Source organism: Medicago truncatula, chromosome 8, assembly GCF_003473485.1.
Source record: "Medicago truncatula cultivar Jemalong A17 chromosome 8, MtrunA17r5.0-ANR, whole genome shotgun sequence".
Lineage (NCBI taxonomy): Eukaryota > Viridiplantae > Streptophyta > Magnoliopsida > Fabales > Fabaceae > Medicago > Medicago truncatula.
The window spans coordinates 49053738-49074062 of record NC_053049.1 but is presented as its reverse complement, the minus strand read 5'-3'; the positions used below and the strand labels follow the sequence as shown (position 1 = coordinate 49074062).

The following is a 20325-nucleotide window of genomic DNA, read 5'->3' as shown; positions in this document are numbered from 1 at the left end:
ACTATATTCTCACTGCATAAGGAAAGACATCTTTCAGGTCATTATCAAACTTATACAAAATTCTATCATCTGATGTTGACAAATTAAAAAATAATACCTTTTACCTTTCAACACAATGTTCGTACACGGTTTCTTTCTAGTCCCAATTGGTGTTGTCTTGACAATCTCATGAAGAAGCCCGATGATTTCTTAAAAAAAATATTACATCTATAATAATATTATAATCGGAGAAAACAAAGAAATAAATTAAAGCACATAACTATATCATATAAAATGTCAGATTTGAATTTTCCATCTTGAATTTCCTTAAATGACTTAAAACGAAATTCATGAGTAAGAACGTTAGTTAACTTGTCATACTTCTGCACCTTTGTATCAGAACCAAAAACAACCCTAAAGAGATTAAATACAATGTCATTATCAAACACATGACAATTATACAAAGTATAAGTCTTGTTTTCCTCGATCAAAGCCTTTCAATGCTCCAATTCTCTATACCGAGTTATTACATGAACTCGATCACCCTAAATTCGAGAAAGAAACCAAAAAATGTAAATAAATCAAAATGTACACTAATAAGTAACATTGATAAATCATAAAGGAAATTACAACAAATCTTAACCAACTCATCTAATCTTTGCATCACAAATAATGAGCTTCATATGTTGATTCTCATTACTACCATTTACAATCCAAGAATCCAGCACTCCAAATCCTATTTTCCAAATGTCCAAATCATTTTTTAGATCCTTAATGTAGTCATAATCCCTTGACATCGAAAGTCCTATATAAAGATACAATAATACATCATTTAATTTTATTCCCTTTGTTCATTCTGATATCGAAAGAAGCTAACATATTCCTATGTGATCAATTTTTGTATCATCAAATCAACCTGATCTTAAATGCACAAATTTCTGAATCATCAACTTTTTGGACGTCAATGATATGACCAAAACAAATTTCACCAATCAACTTTTGTACGGCTCAATCATATAGGAAAGAATAAACCAAATATGAAAATTGTTATGGCTTTATGATTACTCACAAAAACTAAAATAACCCACATACATCAATTTTTTTTCAACCACAGTACCAGAAGCTAAAATAACAATTGTGTCAAAACCTTATCATGAGCTAAAATTCAATCATCATGATTTATCAATGTTACTTATTAGTGTACATTTTAGTGTCTTTCAAAAAGATAAGAATTTATATTATATGATATTATATTTGTTACATTGTTGGTGCCATGGAAACATATATGTTTAGTTTTTTCGAATAAGAAAAAGATATGCATAGTTTGTTACAATATAAGGGTGCAAAATATATATAAGTATAATTTTTCTAGGCATCTAGACCTTTTTTGAAGATAAGAATAAAAATAATCATACGCATTATGCAACGTCAAAAAAAATTATACGCAGTAGCGTAACAAAAAAACAGACACATATAAAGTATTACTCTAAGCACTAATATGTGTGTTTGTATATATTTGCGAGGTTGAAGAAAGAAAATAAAAATATTTGGTATCATTAAATGACAGCGTGAATAAAAATATTTGTGAGGTTGTGATGATTAAACGATATTGAATTTAAATTTATAAGTGATAAAAAGATAATAAAATTCCTTTGAAAAAAAGGTAATAAAATTAAATGGGACCTCCTTAAAAATAATTAAATGGAACGATTCAAAAAAAAATTTAAATGGAAGAAAAAATCATATTGAAATATAATATTAAAAAATAAAAGAAAAGGTTCCCAGTGTGAGTTGAAAAGATGTGCTTTTGAAATAAATTGTCGAGAAGTAGTTTTTTAAAGTAACATTCAACAACTTTTGGCCAAAGCTCATTCCATTCAATTTTATGCATTAAAAAAAATTACTTTTTGTAGTAAGTACTTAATTGATATTGTGTTTGTGTTTGACCTAACTTCTCCTTAAAAATGTAAAAAAGTTGGAAAAAAGTCGGGTCAAACGATACCTTATTCTCCTACAACGGCAATGTAGAAACAACTGAATTTGGGACAAAAAATTGAAAAATAGTTAAAAACATAAAAATTGGAAATAAAATATTTGGTATCATTTAATGACAGCGTGAATAAAAATATTTGTGGAGTTGTGATGATTAAACAATATTGAAATTAAATATATAAGCGATAAAAAGATAATAAAATTAAATGGAACATCCTTAAAAAATTAAATGGAACGGTTCAAAAAAAAAGTTAAATGGAAGGAAAAAAACATATTGAAATATAATATTAAACAATAAAAGAAAAGGTTCCCAGCGTGAGTTAAAAAGAGGTGCTTGTGAAATAAATTGTCGAGAAGTAGTTTTTTTAAAGTAACATTCAACAACTTTTGGCCAAAGCTCATTCCATTCAATTTTATGCATTCAAAAAAATTACCTTTTTTTAGTAAGTAAACAGCGTGAGTTAAAAAGAGGTGTTTGTGAAATAAATTATCGAGAAGTAGTTTTTAAAGTAACATTCAACAATTTTTGGCCAAAGCTCATTCCATTCAATTTTATGCATTCAAAAAAATTAGTTTTTTTAGTAAGTAATTAATTGATACTATGTTTGACCTAACTTCTCCTTAAAAATGTAGAAAAGTTGAAAAAAAAACCGGATCAAGCGATACCTTAATCTTCTACAACGACAATGTAGAAGCAACTGAATTTGGGATAAAAAATTGAAAAATAGTTAAAGTTATCAAAAATATAAAAATTATAAAATAATTAAAAAATTGTGAGGGGCAAAATGGGAAATGCACCCATATAATGGTGAGGTGGCAACAACACAATTCCACCAATTAGAAAATTACAAAAATACCCCTCCTAGGGACAAAATGGGAAATTTATAGGGCATCAACTTTAATAGTAGTATATAGATTTAATAGTAGTATATAGATTATCTCTCTAATGATAGTCATCAGCATATATTTAACAATCATATCCTAGAATACCAGTAACTCTATGACATGCTTTTTTAACTTGTGTATGTATGGTTTCATATTTGGGAGTGGATAAAGTGGTTTCAGACACCTAAAATTGATCTTGACATGTTTCTATGATCTCAATTGAAATTAATTTTGTCTCTAGAATTGATTCTAACTTGATGTTAGGATTTATAGCTTTTGATTTTCAACATAATTTTATTTTTTTTCTTTTAAATTATTGTTCAATCCTCTATTATGCAAATGTCTTTAAATATAAATCATTTCAGGTTCAACTAACTTTTAACTAAATTAATTTTATCATTGCATAACCAAACACAAAAATTATAACCCTTCAAGTTTATGGCCACTAAAATTAATTGCATAATGTTTTATTAGATGCAAAAGATACTTACATACAGGGACGGAGGAAGTATTTCTAATCCTTGTTATTCAAATATAAAATTCTAGTTTGGAAGAAATGACATTTAAGTGTATGTTGGATATATCAAACATAAACTGAGTGTTAACAAAAGCCTCTAACACTGAGTTTAATGAATCGAACACTTCCATCTCCAAACAAATCCTTTCTTCTACCCTCGAAACTGTAGAACGCAGCATCCAAACCATTTCGCCGAAACCCAACTCAAATCCTTCCCTCTCCATCGAATCATCGATTTGCATTTGAAGGCGAAATTGAATTCAGGTTGGTATTGCTTTTGTTTTATTGCTGAAACCCCCTCGATTCCTTCCTTTAGTTAAAATTCATGCTTTTGGATTTAAATGGTAGGAACCATAAGAGGTTAACAATGCCAGACTCTTGTGAAACCCTTTTCACAAATATATATATATATATATATTTATAGGGAACTTCTACGGTACACCCGCAATTTAAGGTGTACCGGTACTCTCGGTTACATTTTTATAAATTAACTATCATTTTTTATGAAAGAAATAGGTGTTTGTTGACATATATATTTTAGAAAATATCATTTTATAAGAAAAAACATCATTTCATTTTTTACAAAAATCATACTAAATTTTTCTACATTTTATTGTAAAAAATAATCAAAATTATCTATAATGAGTAATAGGAATTCAGAAAAATCAAATTTTATTGTGTTGACGTTTTTGATAAATAAGATTTAGTTATTATAATTATAGGTGATGGAAAATATTTTTTTCCTGCAAAAAATAACTCATTTAACTATTAATTTAAGGATTTGATGTACCAATACATTCAAATTGTTGGGTGTACCATAGAATTTGTCATATATATATATATATATACACATACATACAGTACAATTTCCTTCAAAAAAAAAAATACACATACAGTACAATTTGAAGCCAAAGCCCAAAACAATTTACTACTGCTTAGAAAAAATGATTTAGTGTTGCGTAAAAATTGATTGGAGCTTACATTTTATCTTCTGTTTGTAGTATGATAATTCTGCGTAGTCCAACTTGTGCGGTTCTTAAAATATTAGGAAAAATAAAAATAAAAATAGTATTTTATTTAGTACTCACCGCTCCCCGCTATATTTGAGAATTGCTGTTAACACATTATCTTTGGCTGAGAAACACTAGTAATTTACCCAAATACCCCTCGACAGTTAACTACCGAATTATGAAACCGGCTGCAGTTATCTGCCGAGGAAACCTCAAATCTGTTTTTTTTTTTTTTTTTTTTGACAAAAACCATAAATATTCTTTGAGAATATTCCGCGGTCTTTATCATTTTTGATTGATTTTTCTTAATAATTCGTTTTTAATTTTATTGATTTGCCTTCCTTATTTATTTTAATTGTATTACTCCTTTGATCTTCTTCTTTTTTTGTTATAAATGCTTTGATCTTCAACAATAATGAATATTTTATTTCCAAAAAACTTTCACGAAATTTTCTTCTTTTATTTCCTTTTAACGATTTTTTTTATTATTATTTGTATTTAAGTAATGTGCAAAACAATATTCAAATGCTTAATTTTTACACTGATTTAAATGTTATTCTTATTAAGATATATACGCATAAGTATAATACTGCAATTGTTTGAAACGTACCAAAATAATGATTGAAACATTCAAAATCAATAAATATTATTAAAGACAATTTATGGTTTTTGTCAAAAAAAAAAAGGGTTTGTTATTAATGACAATTTATGGATTTTGTCAAAAATAAAAAAAAACAGGTTTGAGGTTTCCTCGACAGTTAACTGCCGAAGTTTTCAGTATTCCTCGGTAGTTTACTGCGGAAGTTTTCCTCGGCAGTTAACTGCAGCCGTATTTCTAAAACTTCGGCAGTTAACTGCCGAGGGGCATTTGAGTAATTTACTCGTGTGGCAGTGCCAAACCAAATGTGGGAACAACAATTCTCACTATATTTTGGGCAAGATTAAGTGCGACTTTCACTATTTTTGTTTTGATTTATTTAAAATACTTATTGTACAGTTTTGAAGCAACATCAATGGATTCACAGGGCCAGACAACTTCATTGCAACGACTTCAGAATGTCGAAAAGGTAATAATATTTTCAAGCCACACCGCATGAGTGACACAACTTTCCTTTCATACTTGATTTTTTTGGTAGACAATTGCTTAATATTTGCTTCATTTTTGTGTCTGTATAGAGAATTGTGAAGGTTTTGGAGCTTGCAGGAGGAGTGATGGACGAGCTTGCAAGCCCAGTTGGTCCTAGAAAAGATCTTGTCCAAAATCACTGTCTTGAATTCATGCAATTAATTAAGGTAATCTTTACTTTGTCTCTCAATAATTCACTTTTTATTACAAGATTGCACTGGTATATAACTATAGATTCAAGTGGTTCCATTTCAATAATTAACATCATATAAATATCAACACCAAAATTATTCTGTAACTGTTGGAAGTTTTGCCTTCATTGCGGTCCGCCTCTAGTGGCAATTGCAGCCTTTGGGTTGCCTTCATTGCACCCTCCAACACCTTCATTGTGTTGGGTTTGAAGGGGTGGATTTAGTCTCACATCACTTAGAGATATGACCTATGTATTTCTAAAGCATGGTAGCCCTCACCTTAAAAGCTGGTTTTGTAATGATGAGTTAGTTAGTCCCACATCACTTAGAGATATGACATGTGTTTATAAAGCATGGGTAGACCTCGCCTTACAAGCCGGTTTTGTTAGGATGAGTTAGACCCCAATATAAACCAGCTTGTGAGGTGAGGATTGCCCCCACTTATTCAGGCCATATACCGATGTGTAACTCTTTTAACAATTAGTTTTTTTTAAATCAATGATTTCTACTTAAGAATAAAACTTAACCAAGGTAAAAAAAAACTTAACAAGTCTCGAAATAAAATAGAAAAATAACAATGATGAACGTCGTGAAACAGAAAGCAAGGAAAAAAAAAGAAAAAACAAGGATAGGAAACTATACTAAGTGAACTCAACACGGGCATTTTGGTCCTCTTCGCATGTCATGATAAGACCTTCAACGGCGTTTGGCAAAAGGCAGCGCATCCACTATAAACTTGTTGAGAGAGGCTCTTCCGACGGAACAATCATGAATACATCACCCTGTCTATGGATTACTCCCATCACAGTTATTGTCTTACCTTCTCTGATTTACCCCATTCTTCAAGCTGCATTCTCCGGTCATTGGTAGAAGGTTCACATTTTTCAAGCTAGTGTAGAAAGTTTTGAGGTAACTCTTTGTTATCATTTGTTGCATCAACTACGGTAGTTGGTTCCACCATAAAAGGAGCAACTTTGGCACCAGACCTAGTTTTCACTAATTCTCTTAACCTGCTCTTGAAATCTGTAATGTAGAAGTCTGCTACGTATTCTCTAGTGTATGTAGAACCCCAAATGATTCTACCCCATTCTTTATATTCATATAACTATGAGGAGATATACACACAACTAGGTACTTTTTGATTAGATAACTCTAGAGAAATATTGTCACAAGTTACATATCCAGTAATCTTAATAAATTGACCGCCAAGGATATCTCTAAGTTCAACATCATGGTATCTTTTTGACTAACCCTAAAAAACCTTTTTTTTTTTTCTTTCTCCAAACATGATTCCAAAAAAGCAAAACCACAACAAGAGAGATTATGATAATCCCAGCCCCATCAAGCAGCACTTACTCACTCACTTGCATCAAAAACAATTAGAAGTTTTTTCAGTTTTCAAAACATCACACTTTCTCATAAAATAGTGGGTAGATCACTTATTTTGCCAAACAGACTAGTCGTGTCTGGTCCTCAACACAAACCAAAACCTAAGGAAAGCTTGGTATCCCCCCCCCCCATTTTTTGAGAAAGGGTGAAGCTTTGAAAACTGAAAAGCTTGGTGTGAGTAAGCGGTGCTTGTTACAAATTTCAAGATTGGGTTAAGAGAATTAGTGAAAACTAGGTCTGGTGCCAAAGTTGCTCCTTTTATGGTGGAACCAACTGCCATAGTTGATGCAATAAATGATGACAAAAATTTACCTCAAAACTTGACTGCAAACTTTCTAATAATGACCGGAGGATGCGGCTGGAAGAATGATACATCAAAGAAGGTAGCACGATAACTGTGATGGGAGTAATCCGTAGACGTGGTGATGTGCTCATGATTGTTCCGCCGGAAGAGCCTGTCTCAATAGGTTTTTAGTGGGTGCGCTGCCTTTTGTGAACATGCGAGGAGGACCAAAATGCCCGTGTTGAGTTCGCTTAGTATTTTTTTGGTAGAAGTTTGTTTAGTATAGTTTCCTTTCCTTTTTTTTCCCTTGCTTTCTGTTCCACGACGTTGATCGTTGTTATTTTTCTATTGTATTTTATGTCGAGACTTGTTAAGTTTTTTTACCTTCGTTAAGTTTTATTCTTAAATAGGAATTATTGCTTTAAAAATAAAAGAGTCCCACATCGGTTGAGAGATGGCCTGAATAAGTGTTTATAAGTGGGGGCAATCCTCGCCTCACAAGCCGGTTTTGTAAGGATGTGTTGGGCTCAATTTCAACAACAATAATTTTTATCAAGTTTACACTAATCTTGTTCTGACATAACTTTATTATGACTTGTACCTGCATTTCTATTATTAAATGGAATTTGAACTACGAATATATTTGGGATTTGTTTCCTTTAAAATGAGGGATGTAGTTTGGAGGGTCATGCAACATTATAACATATTGATCACACATGCATTATGGAATGATTTAGATTTTAACAATTTCACAGTTTGATAATGGTTTTGTCAAATAGTGGCGATAACGTCGATGTTGCACTATGACATGTCGGATTTTGATGAATCCTCTATAAAACCACAACACTATCCTTGTTTTACTACTTTTCTTGTTTTTGCTAGATGTAGTGGCAATAGCAGAAAAAGTAGAATTTTAGGGTTTTAAAAACAATAAAACTGAAGAGTTTGCATCTGTATCAATAGAAAAATAGAAAAATAGAAAAATTGAAGAGTCAGTGAGTATTACTTTTATGTTCACCGTAATACGTAGACATTTCAATATGTAAGCTATGCTTGGCCTCCGTTCCCCTGTTTTGTGGTGATTCCCATAACCTTTTCTTTTGTATGCAACATACTTTCTTTATTTAATTGACTTCTTTCAACATACTTTCTTTATTTATTTATGTAAGCTATGCAAGTTCATACGATTTTGCGATTTAAATTGGGATCTTGATAACCTTGATCACAATTCTATTTGTTGATTTTCAATTACAATTAACGGCTATGTCTCCGCTTTATCCTCTTTATAGGTATCAAATCTGAAAAAACTTATAATGTAACATTCATAGAAATCTCTTATCACAGCATTCCAAATTTGTATAATTGAGTTCATGATCTGACGATTAGCACTTAAATAATGGTTTATCATTAAAATTGTCCTGTTTCCCCATGGTGTTTATTTTCATGCTTTGTTTTCACAGCTGTGATAAACACACTCCTTTGTAAGTTTAGCATTTGAATCCTAGGAAATCTAATCTAATGTTTATTATGTTCAAAATGCTCTTACTCAAATTTAAAATCAAGACTGAAATTACCCAAGACAGATTGAATGTGCCATAGTACTGCGAATTGAACATCAAATTCAACAAATCCAAATTAAAGATATGAAATGAAGTTCCATTTCTATCAAAAATAGTTTACCTTGGATCCAAACAACTAAGTGCATGTTTGGGTAATTGGTGCAAACTACAGAGGGTCTTCTGAGTACATTGTATTTGGAATAACTACCTCTAGAAGAATTAGTTGTGTTTGAAAATGCTTGTTATATTTCACAATAATGAGTTCTGTCCTGTTAGTTATTGGAATATATACGTGTGTGTGTGTGTGTGTGTTTTTCGATGATATGGTTTCAGTTTCTCCCTAATTGCCAACTGCCAGCAGGTTTAGTTATTCAGAGTTAAATAGTGAAAATGATACTGCGAATTTCAGTAAGTCAATAAGGCTGTGAACTTGTAATCAATGTAATCTGTTCTTATTTTGGTTCATCGTTATGAATTTGATATTCAAACCCTGCTATATAATGTTGTAATATTCTTTAACCTTCTTTTTATTTTTTATTTTTTTAGGACATCCAAGTGACATTGCGTGATGAAATCAAAAGTGCTTGTGAATATCGTCCATTTGAAAAGTGTGATTATGGCCCAAGAATAGCAAATGAGATAGGTTTCAAAAAGGTGGAATATGTCATGTCACAATTGGAGGCAATGAAACAAACTATAAATGAGTATAATGCAGCAGCCTGAAAATTCTGCTCCTTAAATTATCCTATTAAGCTGTTGATATTGAAAATTCAGTCAGTAATTTGGGAGTTTTTGCAGCGCTGCAAGTGATTCAAGTTGCACTCAACAAGGAGAGTGACTTATATATTTATTTAGAGGAGGCTATTTGGATAATACACATGTAGTATTGCATTGTACACTAAACATGTAAAAGACAGATTATTAAGTACTGGATTTAATATTCATGATTAGTCACATACTCAAATAAATATTCTTAGCTACCTATGTTTAAGATTAGACATTTGAGAAACTCAATGGTGGCCATTGTGCAGTTGCAACTATGATACTAACTGTTATTCAACTTGATAGTAACGATGATACTTTTTATCTCTAGTAATTTTTCTACAAGTTCAGATATAGATTTTCTGTAATTATTATCTCTCTAATGAGAGTCATCAGTATTGAAGTTGCATTTATGTTTCACGTTGCTAAAAATTATCAGGTTGTGCAGGGTTTATATGTGCTGGGAGAGTCATAAAAGTTGGCCTTTTGGAGTTAAATCCAAAGCTATTTAACATTAGCATTACCATGGGACTAGAATTGGATTTTACAGGCAACGCTTGAATTGGAATAAATAAGGCACACTATATAGGCACACTATATTGAAGTTTTATTTATATATGCTCTGATACTCCTATTCTTTAAGCTAACCTTTGGAAAAGATCCAAAACAGATATTTGTTGACAACGTGCCTTATATGTTGGAAAATATCCTTTTTATCCTGCTCAACTGCTGAGACTAATATCTCGAGTCGGACAAGGTCAATGGACAACAAAGCTCACCCTTAAGACTTTCAACGCTTATGCATTTACAAACCTTGATTCGAGCCTAGGACCTCTAATTAAATGGAAAGAGATTCGAACTTTCTCATCCAAAGGCTCTTGGTAGCAATATCATTTTTTTTCTTTTGCAAGCTTAAATAGATATGAATGGCCTATTTTATGGAGAGAAAAAACTCAGATTTCATAATTAGTTTGGTTTATATCAGATCAAGGTATGGCTAGTCATGTGCAGAGCCATGTAATGAGGATTGTTGAACTTCATAAACATGGGTGGGTGGGGTGTATTATAGTATTGAAGTCAATGATTGGGAAAGGTAATAATTGGAGAGGGATCAGAAAAACATTTAACTAGTACTTTGTGTGAATGGCTTTGTCAGAAATAGAATGATGAGATATAACAGAACCAATAACAGTACTTCTCTCAAAACAAAAAAAAGAACCAATAACAGTACTATTGACAATTTCCATGACCATGACAATTGACAATAGGAATGATGGCAAAAGAAATATCTGCCATCAATATTGGAACTTTGGAAATGTGGGGATTTCATGCTTACCAATCAGATTTCCTTTATTCAACAATCATATCCTAGATTACCAGTAACTCTATGACATGCTTTTATAACTTCTGTATGAATGGTTTTATAACTTGACATGTTTCTATGATCTAAATTGAAATTAATTTTGTCTCTAGAATTGATGGCATTCAAATTTATTGTTCAGTCCGCTTTTACACGGATGCATCCAATATAAATCATTTCAGGTTGAACTAACTTTTAACTAAATTAATTTTACAAAAACAATTTTATCATCGCATAACAAACACACAATTTTAGAATGACATTTTGATGGTTAAGTGTATGTTTGATATTACCGTGGGTATATCAAAATTACGGTGCTATGATTCTAACATACCCACCGTGATATTAAAAATAAGCTAAAAAATAGTGTTAATAACACTCTCTAGCCCTTTCCAACAAAAATAAAACACCCTTTAACGCTCAATTTCTTATCAAGTGAAGATTACGTGGTCTCGCCACTTTACGTAGTACTTACTTTTTAAGTGTGGATTCTATTTGAATTTCACTCAATAAAAGAATGAGTACTAGAATGAATGTTAAAAAAAAAAATGAAAAGTAGAAAAAAAAAAAAAAAAAAAAAAAAAAAGCAGTATTGATATTGCCACATATGGATTGGGTATTATTGAATCTAAACCTTGACAGTGACCGAATCACCTGTTGCTCTGAACTACCAGCTCATATTAATAACATAGAGATAGAGGCATAATAATATTGAATTTTGCAACGTGCATTTAGTACCTTACATTTCCCTATCAATCAATTAGATCTAGACCCCGTACTCCAACACAGTTGAATTTTGAATTGGAGACAGACACATGCACATGATAATGGTAACTTATCATATCAATATCAACCGCCAAGCCAATCCCCAGCCGAAAAGTACTTAACATAATAAGGGAAGCTGTCTTGTTCTTGAGTTAATGTTTCGTTGAAATAATGAAGCTTCTCATTCACAACATGGTGTGTGTGACATTGTGGTTGAAATTCGGTACCTTAAACCTTTAACAATTCTCATATGCTATAAAAGATAGTCTAAGTGTGTGTTTGGTATGGCGGTGGCGAGAATTGATTTTGATAGAATTGAGTTTGATAGAATTGAGTTTGAGAGAATTGATTTTGGTTAAAAGTGAGTTTGAGGTGAATTGATTATGTTTGGATACACTTGTTTAAAAGTGATTCTTATGAGTTGATGTTATTTGGATAGTTTGAATCAAAATTAATTTTGAATGTAAAATGACCAAATTATCTTTGTAATTGTAATTAAAACTAATATCATTTTCATTTTTGATAATTATTTTAACTTATCTAATATCATAAATTCATTTTTGTTGATTCATGAATTCATTATAAATAGATATTTGTTTATAAGAGTTTTTTTTAATTTGTTTTATAAATTGTATTATTTTTAATATAATATAAGAATAAAGGGTGTCAAAAGAAAACAAACGTTTGTAAGATATTCAAATGAGTTTATAAAAAAAAAAAAGGGCCTTATTTGGATTTTGTTTTCTGAAGCAATGAGAAGCCCATTCATCTTTCTTCCCTGACCTCTAGAAACGGCACTGTAGCAAGAACCAAGCAGGGAAAACGCATCAGAAAAACAGGGGTAAAACTGGAAAAGAATTTGGGGCTTATGCAGAATTGATTCTAAAAAGCCAGAAGCTTGAAATTGCAGCTTCAGTTCAACCCGCGTTTGGAAAAGAAAACGTACTTTTCAGATCCAGTTTTAATCTTTCCCAAACATGACAGAAAAGACGAAAACCGCGTTTTGAGACGGAAACGTGGTTTGGGAGCAAAAAACGCTCTACCAAACAGACGCTAAGCGTTTATGAGTGGAGTCAATTTCCCTTAAAAAAATAAAAATAAATTAGTGGAGTCAACTCTCACTTACATGTCGGTTTTATGGAGTTGTGTTAGGTCTAACTTCACAATGTCTAAGAAGATAAGATTCTGTTGTTTTTTGATTTCCAAACTGCTGTATTTGGATTTTCAAATTCTTTTATCTACCGAAGTTGTTACTAGGTTGAGTCACGACCAGGTCGCTCTCTTTAAAACGTTTCGTGGCACTGCCCAAAATTGTGCAAGGCAGACTATCAACCACGCCGCCTCCAGGATAAAACAAGGTCATCTACAACTATGCGGTTAACTATGCACTGTAGAAAACCGTTCGAGAATTACACCCTCAAATATGGTACTAAAACCACTCTTTAATACTGAAACCACTTTAATATGATACTGTTACCACTCTGTTATGGTGTCGAGACCACTCAAATATGGTTTTACCACCATTCTAACTTTAATTTCTCCAAAACATCAATATGGCACTACGACCATTCAAATATGGTGATACCACCATTTCTCCTCAAATAGAAAAATATTGAAATACTTTTTATATATACTGTTAAAATCATTCTTATTTCCGACGGGACATTGTTAATCCAAATAGGGACTATGATCTTAAAAGTACTATTTATTCTGAAGGGACATATATTATCGAAGGGGCTATGTTTTAAGACCATTCTTAATTCCGAAGGGACATTGAACCGAAAATGGACTATGGTCTTAAGAACACTCTTAATTCCGAAGGGACAGAAAAAGGAGATGAAGAGAATAAAGACTCGTCAACACAAGTCAAGAAAGGGAGAAGAGAGAAAGAGTTTCCGACAACTCAATGAAACTCTTTGTTGTTTTTTGTGAACTAAGTGAAGTCCTATATTTATATTTATATAGAGATTCTGTAACTGTTTTAGCAAAAATTGCAACAGCAGTTACTCTAATGGATAAGATTAAAATGAAGTTTATCCATTAATCAGTTCAACAACACTTCTGGATATGATAAAAAGAAACAAATCCATACACACAAGTGGAGGAAACAAACTAGGAAAAATAATAAATTTAATTAAATTCTTATTCTTATCACAACCACCATAAGATAAATTTATGGGAAATGATATTCTCGAATAAAAATAATAATTACTGTTATTTTTATCATTATCAAGTATTTAAAATTAAATACCGCAATTTAAACACTACTAATGTGTGTTTTCTATTTTATGTGGGACCTCCAAACTCTAATTTTTCAATTCACACAAGATTAGATCAAAGTATAATTGATTAGTGTTTAATCTTCCAATTTATTTTCCAACATCACACTAATGTTCCAACAGATTCATTAAGACACCTGATATCGGATCACATCGAGTGTATTAAGGAGACCACGTAATAGGAATTCAGCGTGCGGATATAAATTGTTAGTTTTATCTTGGAATTTGTTTACTTTTTTAACTCAAAATCATCGCAAACACAAGTAGTTGACAATAATATTGGCCATTGATTTTTTAATAAAATGACTTATACAATGATATGTATATTTTTATTCAACGTGTAAGGTTTAACAAATGATATGATCTTAATTCAATGGCTATCTATGAGCTTGTCGAGTGCGCAATGACAAAGAGCAACTACCAAAAACTACTTTGTTCCCTTCCTTACAGTTGGTCCTCATACCCCTACGTATTATCTAATTTCAACTTTTGCTCTAAACATTTTTCAGGAAAATAAAATCTATAAATTTTTTTGGACATTTTCTCTTTTAACACTTTAAGATGAATGAGGTTTATTATATAATATTAACAATTCCTTTAACTATGCTTAATAAATTTTTCCCAAACACAAAATAGGTGTTGTGTTGCACCCATAGAATAATTAATAATATTTTAGATGAATGTAGAAAGTTGTTATAATTGAGAAGATAAATGAGTACAAGTTGTCCTTGTATCGTAGATGTTTGGTGACACTAAAAGGAATTTTTGGATAAGCCACGCAAAGTGCAGAATTTATTGAATGAAGGGGAATCCGAGTCCTGACTTAATTTGGAAGAATCCCAAGCAAGAATGAATATGCCCTACAACCACAACACGTCATATATTATATATATATGCCTTCATATTGGTCCAATTCTTTTCTCCTGAAAACATTCTTGCTTCTGAGAATAATTAATAATATTGCCATCATGATTATGATTCTTCAGAAGCATATGGTAAATTAAGTTTGGTTATCATGAGTATACGATACATGTACTTGCGAGACAATACTGTCCAAGTTGAATGTGTGGTTAACATTTTTAAGTCGGGATGAACAATACAATACAATTTACGATAAAGTAAAATACAATAATGCACTATACTAATAAAAGTTCCAACTTATTAAAAAAAAAGTAAATATCATGAAAGATTTAATTTACTAAGAAGTGAAATACAAACAATGAAACAAAGAAAAAAAGAAGTTAATTAGTATCAATTATTTAAGGTGGAAGTCAATGCTCTTATTATACCATTGAAAAACATGGTAAAGCCCAGCAAAACAAAACAAAAAAAATTGATAGAATGAGAGAAGTTGCTTGCAATGAGTTTAAGACACACTTTATGAGTGACCAACCTCAGAAGTTCTTGTTGTGTTGCATCTCATCTACCACTTGTTCATAAAAAAAACTAGGCTAATTACTAATCATAGAGACAACTATTTTTTTTTAATAAACTATATCTAAAAATGATAATGCACAATATCGCAGATTTAAATTGCATGCGGTTCCTTAAAAAAATAAAAATTGCATGCAATTATGTGCTCATGACAAATATATATGATTGTCCCGTCAGCATAGCTCAATTGATAAGACAATGCATTATTTATATGCAGGGGTCGGGGTTCGAACCCCGGACTCCCCATTTATTCATCTTATAAGGTGAACTATAGTCACTAGACTACCTGATAAAATATATATATGACCGTCCATTATAGGTTTAAAGCATTTTTTTTTTATTTAAAGAAATTTAAAATATGGAGTGTTTGATTAGCTACATGACTCCTGATCCCCATATCACACACATCTAACAAAAAACAAAAAACATTTTTCTGATGGAAGAAGAAAAACAATGAAATACTACATAATTAATTTAATGTTGCCAAATTAAAGTATAGTCGAAACAAATATGAAAAGAAATACCTCTTTTTGGTTTATACTTTGTAGCAACTCATTATATTATCAGCATCAAATGTTAAGGCCTTTAAATAGAAGGGATATATAGGATGAATTGCACTTGCACTAGTTGATAAATTCTTCAGCTTTTCCTTCTGAATTCTTCATGCTATCAACAAACAAAGAAATGCATATTAAGGTTAGATAATGACCATATTATATTATTAATTAATTATTTTCCTAGAAGCAGATGGAACTGCAACAACTTCATTAATATATTAATGATCAAGACATGACCTTGATTTGAAACTTTGTACTAATTAACCTGTTGGAGAAGTAGAGGAAAATGGGAAATTGGAGGATGAAGGTGATGACAGAAGCATAGAGAGCACAAAGGAGTGATATGCACAAAATTCATCTCCATGCAGCTCCAGCTCCTCATATATATATATATATATATATATATATATATATATATATATATATATATATAAATGCATATCATCATCTGTGCTCTCTATCTTCTGTCAACAACCTTATACCATTAATTCCTCTACTCCTAGATATTGTTCTTTACTAATGAAAAAGGAACCTAAATAGACATGTAAGACGTAAAGAGAAAATTTGGAAGTTTGGAGTGTTTGATTTCTCTTGCCCTGCAAGGATCAGGTATTTATAGGGGAAATAATTTGTTGAAATAATATTCCACTAGACTAGCTAGTGTACCAAAGCAATTACACTTTCCATGTCCTCTCCTCTCCGTTTTGTTACCATGCCCTTTCTTAATTAGAAGATACTGGTTAACGGCCAACACTTCATGGGATTTAATCCCACATCGGATAGATAGGATTATTGAAAAGAATTTATTGGACACACATGTTTGGTTCTCTTGATCGAAACTAACATTTCATTCGAATCAAATTTTTTCTATAAGTAAGAATCAATGATCAAACTCTTGACCATTTTGCTTAAGGGTCCAAATCGCTTACTTGAACCAATTCATTAGTTAATAGTGTTTTTTCTTACTAATACTAATAATTAAACATATATTTTTTTTTGACAGAAATTGAAAAACTGATGGCTATTATCCTTCACAGGTGCAATTAATAGGATTTCTATAAAACTACGGTTATTGATACAACCATGCATGTGCAATTAATTAATATGATTTCTGTAATTCTTTTGAGTCTATATATTTCCGAAGTCTTCTAATTACTATAATAGTCCTGCTGTTATACAAATGATATTCTCATCTATCTATCTGACGTGAGTGGTCTGTAGGGTCCATAACTGGAGTACAGTCCTTTCCTTCATGGGTCAAAGCAAGTGAAGCTGACATATGGGTTTATGAGTAATAGTTTTCTTTTTGACACAAGGGTTTATGAAATAATAGTAGGATATTTATAAAAAAAAAAGGGGAATCCCCTCAAAACAAAACAAAAAAAGGAATACGATTAATAGTTGTGGTGTTAAAATGATCATTAAAATTGATTTAAACGGCCTTTTTTGTTGGTATGTGGTGATTCACTATGAAAATAGATGCTCACTCAGTGATTTGACCTTACTTTAAAGTAAAGTCTTTACAATCTCATCATTAGAATTTGGATGACTAAAATCGCCATGATTCGTTAAGCGAAGTAAGTATAACCCATTAAAGAATGTTGCTCTTTAAAAACTTTCAACTTCTGACTTAATTCGCTAAGCCATCATGTGGCTCGCTTAGTGAATCGTGTTGGAATGTTTACTTTTCCAAATCTATGTTTTGATTTGCTAAGCCATGTGTTGCCTCACTTAAAGATTGCTCAATACTCATATTCTATGTTCTTTCATCTTTTTAATTTCTTGGTCTCCCCAATTTATAACTTTGTTTGTTCTCTAACAAAATTCCTATCAAAACAATTTAAAACAAGGTCTAAATATCAATTTTGCACAATTAGCATCAAGGATATTAAACAATCAAGAACTTTCGATTTAAACCATTTTAAGTTTGCATGTGTTGATGGAGCAAGAATTTAGCCGAGGTCGATTGATATCATCAAATGTGATTTCCTTTCTTCATACGATAACAGTAAGGGAGGAACTCACTTCATCAGTTGTTGGTTTCTTAACTGCTCCAATAGAGCGTTAAATACAATTGTTTTTGAGCTACTAGACTATGAAATGCATAAAAAAGAGATAAAGACATATTGATAAATAGATAAAAAAAATATAGAAATAAGCTATGTGTTTGGTTGAGTGTGTCTTTTATAATTTTACAAACTAAGAATTTATAAGAAAAGAAAAATATCCATACTAGTCAAACGATGTGGCCTATAATATCCACCATCTACTTGGCTAATTTTGCGGGTAATGCTTGAGTTTCTCTCATCGAGGGGATTATGGCGCCTCTTGTTCCGCTCGTTGTTTTCTCCTTCATGACGTTATTCGTTGATAGGGTCATCGGTGCGTAGCTCCCCCACGAATGTGCTTCCTCTCTCATTCCTCTTTATGGTTACTGACGCTATAAACATGAAGTGTGAGTTTTATCCTCATTGTTTAGTTCTACTGAGCTTTGACTCGGCCTGAGATCTTCTAGAACACATATATAATGAGTAGTTTTGAGAAAGAATCAACTTTCCCTCGTTCGGATGTCTTAGCCTTTGCTTTACCTTTTATCAGCAGGGAGGTTTCCTCGCCTAAATCTTAATCTCGTATCTAACAATGTCTGGTAACATGATATAAAAAGTTGGTCTTCGAGTGATGAAACGTAAATAAAAAAAGTTGCATGTGGACAATGCCTTAGCCAACAAAACAATTAGTAACCCTCTTTACTACTCATCGATTCGATTCCACAATGGCAGATCAGGACAAGCAAGCCTTGTATCTGGTATCGACGGTCTAGATTATTTTGTGCGGCCTTGATTTAGTGGATTTAGGGAAAGTCCATATCATGGTCCATGTAAGTGCGAGTGACTTGAGATTACTCGGAACCCATAATAGCCAACGACCGTATTGTCTCTTTATTTATTATAATGACACAACTGACTTACAAATCAGATGAAAATAATACAATAAAAGAAACTATTTATTATGAAAGACTAAAAGTTGCATTATCTATAGTATGAGAGACTAACCTTAAAAAAAAATGTCATTGACTAAAATAGGACTTGACTCGCAAAAATTATTAAAAGATTTATAATTATAAATGAGATATTTTTAGAAAAATGTAGTGAAATTTTGTGGGAGAACATCGAAATCCTCCAAAATTTATTTCCATAGTTGGCCTCATTTAGGCCCACATCGAATCAAAGACTATATCTACTAGCAATAAGAAGAGAAAGAATTTAGGCAGCTGGTCTGTACAGTTTGAGGCTATGTATGTTGGAACCTTTTGGACTTTCCTTTTTGGGTATAGTATGATTCTTCACTTGTTAATTGTTGTTGATTATTGGTTGGGGTTGGTACCACCACCACCTTGATTGCCAATAAAAGGTTCTATTCTGGGTCTCTCTGGAATATATTATATTATATATAGTTGGGAAGAAGTAGAAAAATGGGCTAATAGTATATATCTTCACAACTATGGAACATTGGTGCATGATGATGCTATCTATCTTTGAAAGGACATTTTATTTTGTTAATTAATAAGAAGAATAAACAAACCTTTCAACGATAGCAGAATATATGCATCATCTACTGTATTATTATGATAGAAAGTGAGTGGAAAAGTATACATTACTTATACTTTATGCGATTTCATTTTATTTAAAAAACATACTTAGCCTTTCTTAATTCAAGAACTAGACAATAAATAAAATTCTTCAATAACCACTGCGTTCAACATGTATATTATGCAAATATGAATGGAGCTCTAGTGTTTACGTTACATTAAACCCACCAAAATTCTTTTAACGGAGTCTTGGCATCAAAGTGCTCAAATAAGTCCAATTGCACACAACAACAACAAAAAAAATCAGGTAGAAATAAAATTCATTGACCTTTTCATTAAACTAACAAGTTGATGTAAAAATCATAGGACTTGTTATCAGGAGAATGAATTGTTTAATTACACAACACAATGACAATCAGTAAATTTATTTTTTAATAAGCAGATAATAAGTAATTTGTAAAAGCTAGTTTTTCCTCCAAATGTAACTATCTATAAACTACTCATAAGAATTAAGATTAAATGAGAATATAGATTACTTTGGAATATGCCAACGTAACTTCTTTGTATTTTAAGATATTTTTAATTAAGAGTTTGCTTGGATTAATTCAATTTCTAAATTACATAAACTGTTCGATGAACTTTTTTTTT

General features: G+C 31.4%; 1 protein-coding gene across 1 annotated transcript; it reads left to right on the top strand.

Annotated features, from left to right (window-relative positions):
• The first annotated feature begins 3427 nt into the window (after positions 1–3427).
• LOC11413700 (mediator of RNA polymerase II transcription subunit 11) lies at positions 3428–10002 on the top strand. The gene is made up of 4 exons (XM_003630989.4): positions 3428–3637; positions 5381–5450; positions 5560–5676; positions 9478–10002. The coding sequence occupies exons 2-4, from the start codon at positions 5397–5399 to the stop codon at positions 9652–9654; spliced, it is 348 nt and encodes a 115-aa protein (XP_003631037.2). The 5' UTR covers positions 3428–3637; positions 5381–5396; the 3' UTR covers positions 9655–10002.
• The last annotated feature ends 10323 nt before the right edge of the window (positions 10003–20325 follow it).